The 17,652-nt window shown below is 34.1% G+C and overlaps 1 protein-coding gene across 22 annotated transcripts in view; it reads left to right on the forward strand.

Moving 5' to 3' along the window:
• Positions 1–17,652, forward strand: part of LOC150100409 (coiled-coil domain-containing protein AGAP005037-like) — a 1,356,304-nt gene that overhangs the window by 752,131 nt on the left and 586,521 nt on the right. For all 22 annotated transcript variants that reach the window (XR_016549297.1, XR_016549300.1, XR_016549298.1 and 19 more), the window contains one exon: positions 3,712–3,878. Coding sequence is in view for 17 of the 22 variants with exons in the window: in XM_090403260.1 (XP_090259386.1) it covers positions 3,712–3,878 (167 nt within the window). In the remaining 5 variants the exon portion in view is untranslated. The remainder of the gene's footprint in view (positions 1–3,711; positions 3,879–17,652) is intronic.

The following is a 17,652-nucleotide window of genomic DNA, read 5'->3' on the forward strand; positions in this document are numbered from 1 at the left end:
GTAGCTTTCACTAGACGAGCAAGCATCGGCACACAACGCAAAGCTCAATTATTGCCGCGCAAGCTTAAGACGTCTTCTGTCTACAAAAATAAAAGCCTAAATGGAATGCTTATAAATGCGTGCATTTATAAACAAATAAATATTACTTCTTTCTCAATAAATGAGCTTGCGCAGCAAGCATGGAGAATTCGCCCCTGCGCATTACGTGGACTTGGCCACGTAAGCATCTAACCAGTTTACATCGAATAGCATCGTCAAAACTTAATGGATTGAACGCGCAATCTGAGCATTGAACTCGTAGGATGTACAAGTAATCCGATACACAGCAGACATAGGAAATTGAACAAACTGGACCATAAAACTCGAAAGTTAATGACTGTGCATCATGCATTATATCCACGTAGTGATGCTGACCGACTGTGTCTGCCAAGATGAATAGGTAGACAGACGGAAACTGGGACAAACTCTTGAAGAAAAAATTGAAGATTTTGCGATCAGAAAGATGAAATTGTAGAAGATTTCATCAGTGCTGACAGCAAGATACTTCAAAGTTAGTATAAATACCACCATGGTAAGTGATCGATCCAATTCATTGATATCTATTCCAAAAATACCGTTTGCCTAACTCTAGTAACTGGTGGCAGCATAAAATCAAGACAGTATTGGAAAACGAAACAGCAAAAATCCTTTGGAAAACAGACATTTTCAACACGTTTGATTTTTAAAGGGACTTTGTTTCGATTGTGTAAAAATAGAAATATATAACAAATCAATCATTGGTTGGATTGCTTTTCGTTTTAACCACAAGATGGCAGTAAAGTTGCTTTTAGATGAGCTTTACAAGCAGATATCACCAAGACATTTGCTTTGATCCATCTGTACTCATATGGTAATCCTGATCTGGCTGAGCATATTTTATTTTAGGCTTAAATAGACAATTTCTCAATTTTGAGTTTAAGTCCGATCATTTTATTGCCAAATTCTGATAATATCGTGTCAAGTTGTGCAAATATAATTGTTTACGTAAACGACGTCACAATATTAAGAAATTGCGATACATCCATAACTTTTTATGATTGTTTCAAAGCCCTTATAGTTGTTTACTTGATTTCAACACGTTTAAATATACTTATTTATTTAAATTAAATTTACAGCATTTCTAATTTGCTTAATTAAGTTATAACTCCAAGATATAATCTCAAGGTCCTACCATCACGTCAGTAATCTCGATTGTGAATAGTGGCGCCATCTAGTGAACATTCGTGATATCGATTATTGCGCAATTAGCTTTTGGTCTAACCTCAGAGGAGCTGAATTTAAATAATTACCAACTATTCGTTATTCGATAGAGTAAAATAAGCACGCGTTTGTTTTTTAATTAATGCAAATTGAAAATACAATCAACTCTCTTGCGGAAAGGAATGAATAATTCTAAACTTACTTTCTTCATTAGTTTATGGTGTTTACTGCAGTAAGTCAATATGACGCTCTGAAATAAATTTAATAATACGAATTCTAAGTTCAGTTCGCGAATTATTTTCTGATATTTACCCTATTTACCCTAAACTAAGGACCTCTTCAACTAACACACTAATGTAAGTATATATATATATTTAATAGAAAAATGAAATGCTTAAAATCTTTAATTCATAATTCATATATTTTCTACATGTAAGTAGAGAAAAGGTGTTTAACTTATTATTAAAATACTACTGAAAAGAAATAGATATGCAAAGTCTTTTTTATTTTTTTATAATTTACGTTATGTTTTTCAAGAAATTATATTCTTAAATTAACAAGTTTTAATTTATTACTAAATATGATGAATTAATCCCTGATAGACAAAGACTAGTATTATCACACAAAAATAAAATACATCGTATTTCGTATTCCTTTGCACTGTGGATCGTAAAACTTTTTTGGCTTTGTCAAAGAAGATACAACCAAATTATGTAAGAGATGATTTTTGCCGCCAGGTGTGATAATTTTAAGCATTTCATTTCTCAAATAACTACTCCGCTATTTGAGAAATCTGAAATAGCCAATTCTGTTTGCACAAATTAAATCGTTAACTGTAGAGTATTTTTTTTTTAGGTTCTAAACAGAGAACTGTGTTATATTATTAAAAATCGTTCTTAATGTCTCTTTAGAGAAATACGTTAAGAACATCAGGACTTTTTGTATATTTCTTATTAAAAAGAGAAGTAAATAAAATAAAAAAAATAAGTAAGATATATTTTTTGAGTTCCAATAAAATAATCTCTTGTAATCAGCTAGATTCATTCTATAGAAAGAAATGTAAATGATAAGAATCGTATATAATGTCTCTAATTTTAACATAATGGATTGTGAAAGTGTAACATTTATAAATTGAAATGACAAATGATCCTAATTTACTGATTGCACTCTTAAGATTTCTTCGGAGTCTGGCCTCAGCTGAAGGGGGGGGGAGATTTCGGGGTTGTTTGCCTTGAGAGAGCATTTTGAGTCTCCGGGGAAAGTGTTTACCGTTGGGGTCCTGTCGATGGGTACTTTTCTTTGCAAAATATGAGCGGTTCTGCTGAGTGGTGGGGTGAGCCTGTCACTGAGTGGAATCAGCACTGAGATGAACGATCTTTCTGTCACTCGTAGAGAGTGGTCCGGGGGATCGCCTAATTTTTAAAGATGCCTTTAATTAACACTGGTCATAAATTACATTTTCCCCGATTTGTGTTATAATATTTTTTTTTTAAGTTTGAAGCATTTCTATAAGATCTTTATTATAGACTAGGGGGGAGGGAACATTTTTAAAATATCCAACAAATGATAGACTTTTCACTGGAAGGTGGTGATTCAAATAATATTAAGATAACGATACGTTTTAGAACTCAATCAGACTAGTGAGTGTGAAAAAAACTCATTAGGTGAGAGATGATTTTTATCGCCAGGTGTGACACTACTGCGCTATTTGAAGCTGCTTGAAAATTCCTCATTTGGTCACTAGAGAAGGATTTTTAATTATTGTGAATTCTAATTCCTTTTATTGCCTTGAATTTGTGTCATTAAATTTTGTAGATGACCAAAAAAAATATATATATATATATAAATTTATTGCACAATGTTATATCTTTCTTTTTTTTTTTTTTTTTTTAATTCCAATCAGGGCTAGAGAAGTCGTGTTTATATCAAGCACCTCGTTGCTCTAAACGAATCAAAGGGCCATCTCAAGAGTGCCATATTCCATAATGACTTGTGGGATAATGTAATCCCTTGCTAGTAATTATTGTGTTTTATGTGTTTGTTTATGGCTTAATGGTCTGTGTTTGGTCGTTACAATTGCTTTCAATAAATAAAGGACCTTAGCAACTACTAAAGTGTTCTGAATTGTACGATCTTCTCAATTGAGTGGAGTGTTTCGTTACTCTTATAAGCTCTTCAGTGAAAATAACAGTAGCCGAGATAGAACTCGAAATCTACTGTTTTTATTTTATTTTCTATTAATTTTTAGATTATATTTATTTATCTATTTATTTATTCTTTTATTTTATTTATCATTATTTATTTTTATTATTTTTTATTTTATTTTAATTTTATTATTATATTTTTGACATTATATTAAATTTTAATATTAATTATTTTTCTATTAATTAAACATTCATTTTTATGTCATTTACTGTTATTGGGAGTTTTTTTCTGTCACAAATAATCATCGACACAATCATTATTTTTCAGCTCCTCCTAGCGGCGTTAGACAGAACGACTGGATAGAAGAAGGTCCTCCAGTTCCAAATGGGTCCCGTGGAAGCCATTCTATGAAGCGTTCGCAACCAAGACGTCACCACTCGGTGGCTGGGGAACATGTGCCCCAAGAACCATCGCGACCCACTATGGATTTAGAGGTAAAGGAAGAATAAGTTAAAACATTTTAATTAAACAATACTTTAAAAAATTAAAATGCTAATTAATTAGAGAAAACACAGGATCGCACTCGTGAAGATAAAAAATTATATAAATATATGTTTAATTATTTTATGTTTTCATATAGGAATGTTGGCAAAAAGCATAAGATAGATATTATTGTGTCTTATGAGATAATAAAATGGCTGATTTATCCTATGGATAGGTTTAGTCCAACAGCATCCAAATCCCCATTTTAATATATATACATTCCTTTCAATTGATTAGTTAGAAATCGTGAACAGAATAAGTTGTACAACGCAGGTTAATGTAATAGATGTACACTGCCTTGTAAAAAGTAAAATGTATTCATCTCTATTTTGCAATCCTTTATTTTCGTGATCCCCAATACATTGTTCACCGACATTCCAGGTGACACTTTTCAATCCACAGCTTCCTGTAAATGTTGATAAGCAGACCAGAATTTTGGCCTAATCCTTCCTTCAGCACAAAAATATCCAGTTGTGTGTTGCCTACAAGGAGAGTTCCAGTTCAGATTAGGAGAAACATTTTCTCATCACGCTCGTGCTCAGTCCTAATATTGCGATCACGTGGTTGTCTTGCAGACCCACGTTTTGAACCTGCCACAAGTGACGCATGATCTGACTGCATACTAGCGATACGAAATGGAGCCAATGATGATAATCTTTACTCTGACACGCTCTTAAACGATCTACTGTCCAGTTACGAAGAGCCCAGCACCATTCAAATCGAATTCCCGAGTATTGTTGGATTGATGCCTCTCTTGGCGATAATTCCCTAACAATAATTTACAGCTTGATGGGGGTCGCCTATAATAACAGCTTGCTAAAAGTCGACTATTGAACCTAATTACAGTCATTTTACGTACATTCTCTTGCCTTTATACTTTGCTGTGTGGCGTGATAGTCGGTATTCAAGAAACATAGGAATGTTGCAATAAGCTTCACAAATAACATATACATAAATACATAAAAATGTTTGACAAATAACATTAAAAAGATAATTTTAATAATAATAATAATTAAATTAACTGCATTGATTAACCACGTTTGCTTTAGTACTAATAAGAAAATATTTCCTTAAAATATTTTCTTTGTTTTGTGTATTTAAATATACAAAATATTGGTTAAATTAGGACAATATGCAGATTCTGTTGTATTACTTACTGATTACTAGTTTAAATCCTGAAAAGGATACATTATACGCATTGTGTGTGTGTGTGTGTGTGTGTGTGTGTGTGTGTGTGTGTGTGTGTGTGTGTGTGTGTGTGTGTGTGTGTATGTGTGTGTGTGTGTTATGATCCATCGAGTCGTTTCCGACTCCTGGCGACTCCCCGAACATACACTCTCCAATCCGATCTGTCCCCGACCATGTCTTTCAGAACCTCCAAGCGCACTCCAGTTGCTTCTTTAACTCCATCCACCCATCTAATTCTTGGTCTTCCTCTTCTCCTGCTTCCATCAACTTTAGACTTGATAGAAGTCTAAAGTTGATGGAAGCATCATCATCTTCTCCAGACTGTCATTTGCTCGCATAATATGTCCGAAGTATGACAATTTTTACTTGATGATCATAGCTTCAAGGGAGCAATCTGGCTTTATTCTGTCTATCACTGATTTATTGGTTTGCTTTGCAGTCCATTCTTCGTCTCCCAACTCATAATTCAAATGCATCTATCTTCCTTCTTTCAGGGTCCAACTTTCACATCCATACAGCACCACAGGGAACACCATTGCTTTCACGATTCTGATTTTTGTTGCGAGGCTAATATCTTGATCTTTAAAGATCTTGCTTAAATTGGTCATTGCTTTCTTTCCGAGTATTAATCTTCTTCTAACTTCTTCAGTACAATAACCATCTTTATCGCTAATAAGTTCACTAATACGCATTAGTCAGCCTATTTTTGAAGAGTCGCGAGATTTAGGAGCCATGGTGTATTCCCATAAATCTGTCTTTAAAAATTGCTCATGTGTTAGCGAATGATAAACATAATGATACACTATTCTCATTATCACTACATTATCAGCAAAGCCTATATTTGGCCCACTAAAATATCCTTTATTTGAACCACGTTGTTGAGACTATCAAACACAACAAACTACCCAGTGTGTGTGTGTGTATGTTACAAGCAGCAGGCACCTTGTGAAATTTAAACTCTGAAATACTGATTAAAAAAAAAAAAAAAACTTTCATTCCAACGTTTGTCAGATGGTGTTAGATATGCCTTCCATCTGACACGCCCGTTTTTCCCAACACGAAAAGTTAAAAGTGTAATGCAATAGGCATAGTTCATGATAGGAACCTGACAAGGGATTTTTTTTTTTTCAACTTACACATTCCCGCTGTAATTTCTTATTCCCATCACGCTCTTAAGTGCTCACTTCTAATATTGTGATCACGAGGCTGCCTTGCAGACCCACGTTTTGAACCTGCCACAAGTGACAAATGAATGATCGGACTGTATACTACTAACACGAAATGGAGCCAGTGGTGATAACCTTTACTCTGAAAAACCTGCTAATGCAAGCATGATCAGCCCGATCCAAAACGTCCACGATAACCTTTTGCTTAGGAGGATTTTTCTCTTTGTTTTTGCATCATAAATGATGCCCTTTTGTTTCTATAGTATCTATAGGAACAAAAGTTAATTGTAAAACGAATGTATTTTTTTTAATAAATGCAATTATTTCTTTCATAACTCTTATAAATAATTATAACTAAATTTTTGAAAAAGGTATAATATTGAAAAATTCCTTAATTTATCTTTTTTCTTGATAACCTTTATATATATAATAGACAGTAAAATATATTTTATATACATTGATGATAAATCTACTTCATCTTCGTGCCGATAGATGGTGCCACTTCAAGGAGTAAAGTTGTCATTTGTCATACCTGCATGTGTAGAATTTACTGCAGCGTATATACAGCATCCTTACATTCCAAGGTGTAAAAACAAATTCGTATTAATGTGAGAAATTGTGTTTAGTAAACTTCGATGCAATTAAAGATAAAGGGATATGATTAACTGCTGTAATTTAGTCATTATAAACTGTGGTTTTTTTTTTTTTAGCATTATCCTAATAATAAAACAATTATTATGAAAAACGCTTGGGAAAACAATACTTAGCAAGTATTATTAATTGTTGATCATTGCTTACGTGATTTTATTGTTAATCTTTGTTACTTTGTTTGAAACAATGATGTACACTGACAATGCTTAACAATGAAATAGTCACAATGTTACATCATCACTTTATCGTCTGGATAGACAATTAGGAAATCTACATTGTAGAGAAAAGAATTAATTTGAACAATTAATGAAATCCTTCTTTATTTTATTGTACTTTTCATAAATATATATTTTTATGTGGTTAGGCTTAACGTCAGTAGAATCAGAATATTAAATCTTAAATATATGCAGAGGCTTAAAATCCAGAAAGAACGAATCATTATGCAAATGATTTGCAGAACGCCTCTCACGCCCTCTTATCTTTTTATCTACTCCTCCACACACTCAAGACCATCTTTCGAAGTAAAGAATATGCCATACCTGATAACATACCACCCCCGCTTATGACTTATATAAACCGTTTGGAGCTACTATTTATGAGTTAGGGCTTGCAGGTGGCTTTTGAACCTTTCGCTATAAAACTAGACGGTGCAGGAACTGCTCGAGGTGGAGTGGAACGTGACTTGATACCACGAGTGAATTTTATTATAGCTGCCATGTGTCAAACACCACTAGCTCGGTGATTGACGCAGTGGACAGCCACAAAACTCATACGGTCGCGTGCTTAGACTGCTAAACACTCGAATGGCCTCGGCTGTCAGTTGAATTGTGGACTCGATGTATTCAAAAATTCAACACCGGTGTGAAAATAGTTTAACTTCTGCGTGTTGGTTGTTATTTTATTTTTATTTTATTTTATTTATTTATTTATTTTGTTGTGCCAAGCATCCTTTTTAGTGCATTCTCATCTCAGAGACGATCCTGTTCCCCAAATTTCCCTTGTAAAATCACAAAGGAAACCTATGTGCATTCAGTATTTGTCTGAGTGCAATACAGCATTCCCATTCTACTAACTCAACTTTTATTAACCTATAATGTTGAGATTAAAATATATTCCGTGGCAATCACATTACAAATCAGACTTAAAAAAACCATTGTAGTGGACTTACTCTAAATCCAACGAAAATATGCAGTGTTAAGCAGACGATAACTCATCCTCATTGTTGCGTAGTCGAGCATGCGCCACGTTCTGTTTATTTCACGTATGCAGTTTTTAAGCAGGCCAGAAATTTTAACTAATATTATAGTCATAGTTGCGCATGCTCCAATGCTTTGTTTATTTCATTGTTGGCACAAAGCCAGCAAAAAAAAAAAAAAAAAAAAGACAATATATAGTTAAATTAAATTTGATAGGTTATTCATTGAAACATATGAACCTTTACGATCTAATCTCAACAGTTCTGACAGCATGCATATCTCGTAGTTCTGAGAAGAAATTACTATTTCTTTCTTGATAATAAGAAACAGGTAGTGTAAGAAAAGGTGAGGACGTCAACCCTTAGTGCCACTTCCAGGCATTTACCTCATTTGTTTTCTAATACCAACTTGGTATGTTAGGAATGATCTAGTACGAAATCACCGGAGTTTTATGGCTTTTCTAGGTCGTAAATGTATTTAAACGATATTAGGATGTTGATGATGGAATAGATGTTGTCCAAATCTCAAGAATGCACGACACGAAATTCCAGAAAAGGCGACTGTTGTGTCAAAATTTGTTTTATCCTCTCATAAACAGAAAAAAAGGTAGTAGAATGTCCTAAGATTGATCCGTGGTGCCTACTCTTAATTTTAAAATAATAATAATAATAATAAACCAAAACATTAGAAGCATATAGAGAAAAAGATCAGATACTAGATGGCGCTGTGAGCCCAACTTCTATTAGGTCGACAAAATGATCCAGCCAATTTCTACTTTGGCGTTTTTCTTCTTTTAGTGTCTTCGTATCTCGCTGCGTTCCTAATTATCTGATAGCACGCGCAGCGTCCTCACCAATTAGACGCTGGTAATCCCCCTTCACTGAACTAACGCGCAGTGAGAAGAGTTTGGGTTTTCTATGACACACAAAACGTAAAATTGCCTTCCGATCAATCTTAGGATCAGCAGCGTTTTCGTGCAGCTGTGACCACACCCCCGCTGTGCTGCATAGATGTTTAAAAAGTGCTAGCGAATGGAATACATTTCGCTGTTTTTTTTTTTTTTTCGTTTTATGTTCGCGGAAGAAGTATAATAAAAGCAGCAGATCGATACGAATAATGGGTTCAACGCTCTCGTCAGAAAAAAATAAATAAATAAAAAGGAAATTATATATGATAAATAAAAATTAATTATAAAAATTACAACGAAGAAACAAAAATCACACACACACACACTGGCATACTTGTGATATGTGATGTATATACATAAGATTGAAATGTAGGGCAATTTCAGTGAGGAAGGAGCATAGCACAGCTAATCAATGAATTGCGAAAAGTTCGCCTATTTCGTTATTGACAACGTAACCTAATGCTTATTCTGTGACAGACTGAAGCAGAACCTGTGATTGCCATGGCAACACGGAAGCATAACATTACATTGATCAGACAAAGAATTCATCGATGTAGAGTGAACCTACATACTCTGGAAATGAAATTATTATTATTATTATTATTATTATTATTATTGGACCGCCAGGGAGTCCAAAGACTCATTGAGGGAGGACACCTACTCTACAGCTGTCTGTCTCCACCAACTACAACTAACTGCAACTACACCAACGCCATCTACCACCACCACTGGTATTTCCACAGACAATCACAAACATCCATGCCCACTGTGGGATTCGAACCCGCAGCCATTTTGGCTGGAGAGCGGACTCGCTCACCGCTCTGCCAATCAGGCCGAAAATAATTCATTTTATAAGATATCTTTCTGGTTTCGTTGAAAAGATAGTCCAAAAATATTTGAGCTACAGATTTAAGTTATGTCTCAAGGGAGTATGGCATAATAGCTACACTCCCATGACCTCATGGCAGTGATAAATTGTTGTTGATCCTGTGGTTCTTTATACTAACTACTTATGAGTATCCATCAATTCCAATACCCCTATTGCAGTTGCTGATTAATATTACATATTAAAAATACTTACAAATGCATAGATCGAAATATTATTTATTTATTTGGAAAAGTAACACCCGCTGACTACACTATTTCACTCCTGTACTAGCAATCGACTCCTTCAGCCAAACGTTTACTACCAAGAGCACCGACAAATTGAAAGTCATCCATGTTGTTAACACTGACAGTCACTATTTCAAGAAAATATGACACAAATTGACCCTTGTACTTTTCAAAAATATATTCTCGGCTCCAGTCAGGTTTCAACTGCAATTTCCATTGTCATTGTATCCTTAAATTATGCGAACTCGTCATCTGATGCCTTTTAGAGAAGCATGTATGCGACTTCGGCCATTTATCGTTTAGATAGTAAAAATATTTTGGTAACTTGTGGTTTAGATTCGCTGCTGTGGCAACTATTCGCTCTGTGAAACTTTGTATAAAAAAAATAATAAAATAAAATAAAAATAAAAATAAACTAGATTTTTTTTTAAACCTTAGTAAAAAATATATATCATAATCAGCTTTACTTTTCTATATTTGAAGACAAAAATAAAGAAGAAATAATGTAACGAAACATATAATTAAATCTATTAATATGATATCGTTGTTACAATCTCTATTTATTCTAATATTGACCTTTAAAGTGAAAAATAAGTCACACAAATACAGACGAATCAAAGCAAGATTACTTTAAATCTATCGCTTAATTGTTACCATTGTCATTGTAGCGTGTCTTATTTGTTACGTCACCAAACAATAGACAGCTCGTGTCCCATTGTTGGAAAATGTCAGCGCTTCTATGACAAGATGCAATTGATCCATTGTTGTCAGTTGCATTATGCAAGCTAAAAGGAAATGTAAAACTTGCCAGTTAACAAAGGAGATCAGAACATTTAATTGACCTGATTTTATTCCTTTAATTGGTTGGTTGTTTCGTGTATCATTCTAACATTTATAATGATCGCTTCAGGCGTTATTTAAATCATAGATTGTCAAGGATGGAAGCTTCTCCTAGTTTTATGCTCATCTTTGTAATTGCAATGTGATATCCCAATGTCTCCAAAGTTTTACTAGTTAATAATATTTGTTTAATTTCGTGAGGTACTAAACTGTGTATGTTAATTATATTACCAGAATTGCTAAAGTAAACATTGGCGTTTCAGATACACTGAAATGAGACTAAGATAATAAGGAAGATTGCAGAACTAAACGGGCAATGCTAGCTCTAAGCGACCATTTAGAAAAATGCAACGTAAAATGTCATTTAAATTTAAAATATCCATTTTAAAAGAAACCTAGTTTAAAAAAACTTTGTAATTTATAAACATTTTGGTTCAAAATTATAAAATTTACAAAAAGAAAAATATTTCAAAAATAAAAATCATTTTCTCTCTCCCACCTTTTTATTTTTTTGTTGTCAATTGGTAATTATGAGTAAGGTGGATTATTTTTTTGTGTGTAATTTTAAGCAGTATTAGGAGACGGTAATATTGCCTTACATGCAAGTTATAGGAGGAGTTTTTAATAGTACTGAATGCTATGTGACAGAACAATAATGGGCTTAATACTTAAGTGTACTTCACCCTCTTGATACCCGGATAGAGGCTTGGAAACTTCATCCGGGTGAAATTCTGTAACTGAATAGCGTGTCTAACTGCTATTAGATTGGTCTATTAACATAGCAGAAAAAATGACTCAGCTTGTATTCTTCCGCTTCTGGTCTGTAGCTGTTTACTACGACTACTGTCCATTAAAATAATTCGAATTAATCACTTCGCTCCAGTGTTTTAGATGAAGCATTCTTTTATATATATATATATATATATATATATATATATATAATTCATTAGGTAATCTGTGACCACACACACACACACGCAACATACTAGTGGGACCAATTGTGAACCCCTTGTATGATATTTTGAGACCAAACTAGAAGCATTAGTAGTATGATGAGATTATTTCTTATACCGCTTTGGCATATATTGTTGTGGTTTATTATATAATCTATTATACTATCAATTCAACATTTTAACACACTTATATACAGATAAGTGAAGATGCTCGTGATAAAAAAAAAAAAAAAAAAAACTAGCGCTTCTTAAATGGTAGGAAAATGCTATTTTAATCTTAATCCTGAAATACACATATCGTATATTTCATCCCCACATCAAAAGATATCACAATTTTCCGATTCAATAAAAAGATCACGTGAATATTGGCTTTTTCTTGATGTATTATTCACTTACATCCAAACTCTTTAAGAGGCAATAATGCTTTCGCTCTAGAAAAGTGTGACATTCTGTGTTGTGTTTTTTTAAAGGATTTTTTAAATCCATTTGATCTCTTTTTCCTGTACAAAGTTGACATATTTCTCGATGTGACGGTATTCTTGGGTTATTGCAATTATTTAGTGGTTACATCACTCTTGTTGTATTATTGTACTACTTTGGGTTTTCATTTAATGTTATAACATTTGTCTTCTGATGAGAGAGCATAGTCTTACATAATATAGAGGAATTCGTGTTCAAATGAGAAATAAATCTAATAGCATTGTCTTACAGACAGCCTCCTTGACCATCGATTAAAGAAAGTCAATCTCTACCCTTTGTCAATCACAAATAGTTAGACCAAGATTATCAGTAATTTTAAACGCTATCCAGAGAAGAGAGTACGGCAGACAACTGCCGCCATCTCTTAGTCTCTAACACTAAATATTATTGAAATGATACGAATATTTGTCTTTCCTTAAAAAAAATTTATTTTTGACTTGTGTCAATTTTCTTATTGGTAATGTGATATATTATTTCTTATTTTTATTGTAGAAGTATTTAGTTTATCGAAATTAAAAGTGACAACTGATATTCTTATATCGATCTATGTAGCGCTAGTAGAACTACTGCAGGGGATATTTTAATAATCTTGGTTAGTATCATATCTGTATAGAAACTTATTACTTTCTTGAGGACAAATATAATATAGTTCGATTATTTTCTAAAAGTAATGGATGCAGATAAATATAAATATACAAAAGATAAACAAAACAACAACTAAAAAGGACATATGATCAAGGCGTGGTACTGTGTATATCGAAAAGAATCTTGGGAGAGAAATCTCATCAGTAAAATATGCATATTTCATCAATAGACGAAGGCGTGTTGCCAAATTCCAATAATTATATGCGAACGTTGGCCAACCAGATGCATTAGCGCTGCCTCGACACGCTACAAAGCCATTTATCGATCGCATCAGAAAGACGCCACTACTGGTGGACAGCGACCGACCTACCAAAAGATTTGCATTGTGGATTAGCATTTGTTTGGCTAATGAGGAAGGGTAGGATGATATGCGACGTAGGTTTTTTCCTCCTGATGGCCGTGAAGTTAGGGTGGAATCGGCATAGAGTTTCTCTCATTACTAATGAAGTTATTTAGTTAGAAACTCACGATTTAAAAACGTAAAAAAAAAAAAAAAAGTAAATGTGGTAGCAAAATTAGACTTCCGGTGTTCATAGATTGAGCAATTTAAGACTAATTCATTGAATTGTTTACGATAATATTATTGCACGTATTGTTATTGCATTTAATTCGATTCTAACGTTGAATTAAATACATTTTAAAAACAATAATAACCAATTCGTACGTGAGATAAATTGATAAGCCACATTTTTCTGTTATAAAAGACTAATTCTGTCGTTTCGTGGGTTTGTGATGATGTCGTCAGTTGCCACAGCCAACCGACATTCGATCTGAATGAAAGGAAGTTTAAACTAACAGCTGTTCGATGATCGGTAAACTCTAACCCAAAACAATAATCAAAGATCCCGATGATGATGATGATGATGATGATTTTAGCATTGTTTTTAGCATTACTTCAGACATCATGGAGAGACCCCACGTTGCTTTTTTTCGAGGGCACTACTTTCAAAATGGGTATTCTGTAGACCGGTCCAATATAATGCTACTGTACCGATTTAGCTACTGAATTGATGTTGCTGCCATTATTCTGCGAGGTGCGCCTGAAGGTAGTCCAAGTACTGGTATGGGGAAGGCCACGATTTGCATTGCAGTTCGAAGAAATTCTCCGTTTCTATGGCTTACTAGGAATTCATTACTCTATATTCCATGTCCTCCCTAATTTCAACTTAACTAACCTTAAAAAAAAATCAAGCAAGGAGAAGTAGATGATCTAGAGATGCCGATCTTCTGTCACTAGCGTATGTCGACAGATTGTTAGCATGTCCTATCAGAATAATCCAAATCACTGTCCAAACATTCTAGATGTCTTACTGTTGATGTTGTGTATATTCTGGCCAATTCAGACCACAATTTAGTGATAACTTCGCCTTCTAAGATTAATTTTATCTTTCTCTTCGCAACGTTTGCTTAGAATCCTCGACTCTGGGGGATTTAGTGTCCTTATCGTGATGCTATCTCAGCGTTAGTTACAGCCGACTAAAAAATAAAAAAAATAAAAAATAAAAAATTAATTAATTCTCTCTATGAATAAATGAAATTAACATCGATGTTTATAATCCCAGTTTTTATTTCTATCTATTTTCGATACGAAATATGTAACATAATAATAAAAGAATACGTTTGTGTTATTGTAGAAAATGTCGTGAAAATAAATTCAATAAAAAAATAACAAAACAAACGGTGGTGGACAATCCTAACAAGTAAATAAATGATTATAGATGGTTATAAGACGTGATGTTATTTATTACCGCAACAACTGAATCCAGAGCAGTGTTTGGATATTGCACATTATTAGATTTGCCCAATTTTCCCACCATGATTTGCTTGGAACCAATAGGATGAGGATTTTAATCATAATCTCGTATACTAAATTTCATGAAAATCTGTCTGGGCAGAGCCGAGGAATAACAGATGTATACGGACGGCAGAAAAGCAGCTACAAGAATTACGTGATTGCAACATACACTGTTAATCTCTGAGTTTCACAAATGCCTCTTAGGCAATGTCAGGTTACGGATTTTAATTGGGACAAATCATCTCGGAAAATCAACGGTTGAAATAAATTCATTATTGGATAAAAAGGGGGGCGGGGAATTGTGATCGATAAAAGTACCAACAATATTACTCATTTAACTCCGATAGATGTATGTATATGTTATTTCCTCTCTCTCAAATATAGACTAAACAATCCAAGGTGCGACCTACTTACTGGCGATATCGTATAGAATGTCCTATCGAACATCCTCTAAACATAATAAAGCTAATCGCCTCATAAAACGGAAATGTGTTGAGGTTAATGCATTTAAAACACAGATGCTAACAAAGGTGTTCTGGATCGTGAGCCACACACGTCCGTTAGGTTAGCAGATGTGTTGGCTACAAATTCAGACAAAGAGCCGATTGTGTCTTGGTTAGAATTACTATTCTCAGATTAATTAATAGGCTCTAAATTAACTTTTAGTAATATTGATAACTGGCAATTGCTTCAATCAACTTATAAGGAGACTGGCTTAAAGGGCGAAGCAAAAATGCTTTTCATCCTCCCCGTTATCTGTAGAGGACAATGTAGGGATAAGGTGTTATTGAGCTATTAAAGCTCTGATCATGGCAGGGGTAACAGCAATAGCCGAGCATCAGTTAGAACTTCATTGGCTACAGCATTGCCATCCATTACCCTCCAAGAGTGTTAATCATCGTATCTCTAAATCAGATACCCTTCACCTTATCCTTATATCAGATACCCTTCACCTTATCCTTATAAGGACTGGCTTAAAGGGGCGAAGCAATATTGCTTTTCATATTCCCCGTTGTCTGTAGAGGACAGTGAAAGGATAAGGTGTTATTGAACTATTAAATTAAAGCTCTGATCATGGCAGGAGGGTAACAGCAATAGCCGAGCCTCAGTTAGAACTTCATTGGCTACAGCATTGCCATCCATTACTCTCCAAGGGTACCAATTTTAGTCGCCTCGTACGACATGCATTAGCTACATTGGTGATACATAAGTAAAGCCAATCTCTAAAAATTAAGACGATCCCTAGACCACTCAATAGTGGCCGAAAGACCGTCCATCTCAGCATTGGCTCCACTCCGTGATGGCCTTCCACCCACACACCACCACCGAGCAGAACCGCTCATATTTTTTCCGAGGAAAAGCATTCACCCACAAAGCCCCTCAGCGGGCCGTGCAGGAGAACACTTCCCCCGGAGACTCAAATTGCTCCCTTAAGGCAAAAACCTTAAGAGAGCGAACTCAAACTCTCGAATCTCAGCGTCCAATTAGTCGCCTCTTACGACATGCTTGGATTTGCATTGGTACTATTCTTATCCCGGCAACCACACGGGGAAATGCATACGCTTCACCTTGAAGCGATGTTTAAATATCAATATATTTTATATTATTTAAATTTTGGTGTTTCATCAAATATCAAATTTGAAAATATTTATAAAATTTAAAATTATTATTTTTTACTTGATAAACTTGACCAATTAAAATCATCTTTTTTTTTATTAATTTGGTTTTGTTTTATTTAGTAATTTCAAAGCAATTATTACGTTTGAAGGAACAAGCAGTTACTCCACAAAACAGACGTGGTACAAAATTTATTCTTATGCAAGTATCATTGTATCATTTCACACAAATGAAGAATGCGGTTTATATTTAATGTTTGATATGGGAATTCATGGGGGGGGGATTATATATAAGAACCACTAATGCATGCTTATTAATCAGTACTATTTTTAATGATGACGTCATTTCTCTGAAAATAGAACTCCTGCTCCCATTGATGAGTTAACTCCTGATCTGGGTTTTAAATATCGCTTATTTATTTGCATTTTATTACGTTCCAGGCATTAAAATTTCCATACCCCAAGATAAGGGGGGAAATTCCCTCAAAATAGAATGCTAACTCAAGCACGTATCAATAATCACTGATATATTTGTCATCTTTTTTTTATGATTATTTTATTTTCAAAGAAGCAGTGAATCCATTGAAATTTCGTCTGTATATACAAGAAAGAATCAACTTGTTAGGATCAAAGCAACTTGAAAGTTTCATTCATTTCTGCGTTATTTTACTTCCTTTGATGGTTGCCCAATTCTTCAAGCGCAAAGTCCTTTTCATTAATCAGAAAAGTCCACGCTTTGTCCCAGAAGAGGGAAACTTTATAGTCGGCAAACTCCACCACACACACGCGCGCGCGCGCACTCATAAAGTTAATTAAAATTTCAGAAATACTGATTTCTTGCATTTGTCAAAAGCAGTTTCGCGTCGCTATTATTATAGCATCAGCGCCTTTACGTAACGAAAATGAACTCTGTACTAACTTCGCCGATTGTTATCGAATTCAGTCGATCTAATATTACCTCATTTCTCAGAAATTAATTAAATGTGAAATCTAATGTAGAGTATAAAATTTAAGCTTACAGTGAGCTAAGCAACGATCTAAACAGTGCGATCGTATATAATTAATTACATTTTGTAAAATTCAATTAATTATTTGATTAATTGATTTTTTATCAGTCTCTATATGATAAAAGATCCGTTTGTTGTTGATTCAGACGAACTTGATGTCGTTTCCAT

Source organism: Typopeltis vanoorti, chromosome 13 (genome assembly GCF_054136105.1).
Source record: "Typopeltis vanoorti isolate ZY-2024b chromosome 13, IOZ_Tvanoo_1.0, whole genome shotgun sequence".
Lineage (NCBI taxonomy): Eukaryota > Metazoa > Arthropoda > Arachnida > Uropygi > Thelyphonidae > Typopeltis > Typopeltis vanoorti.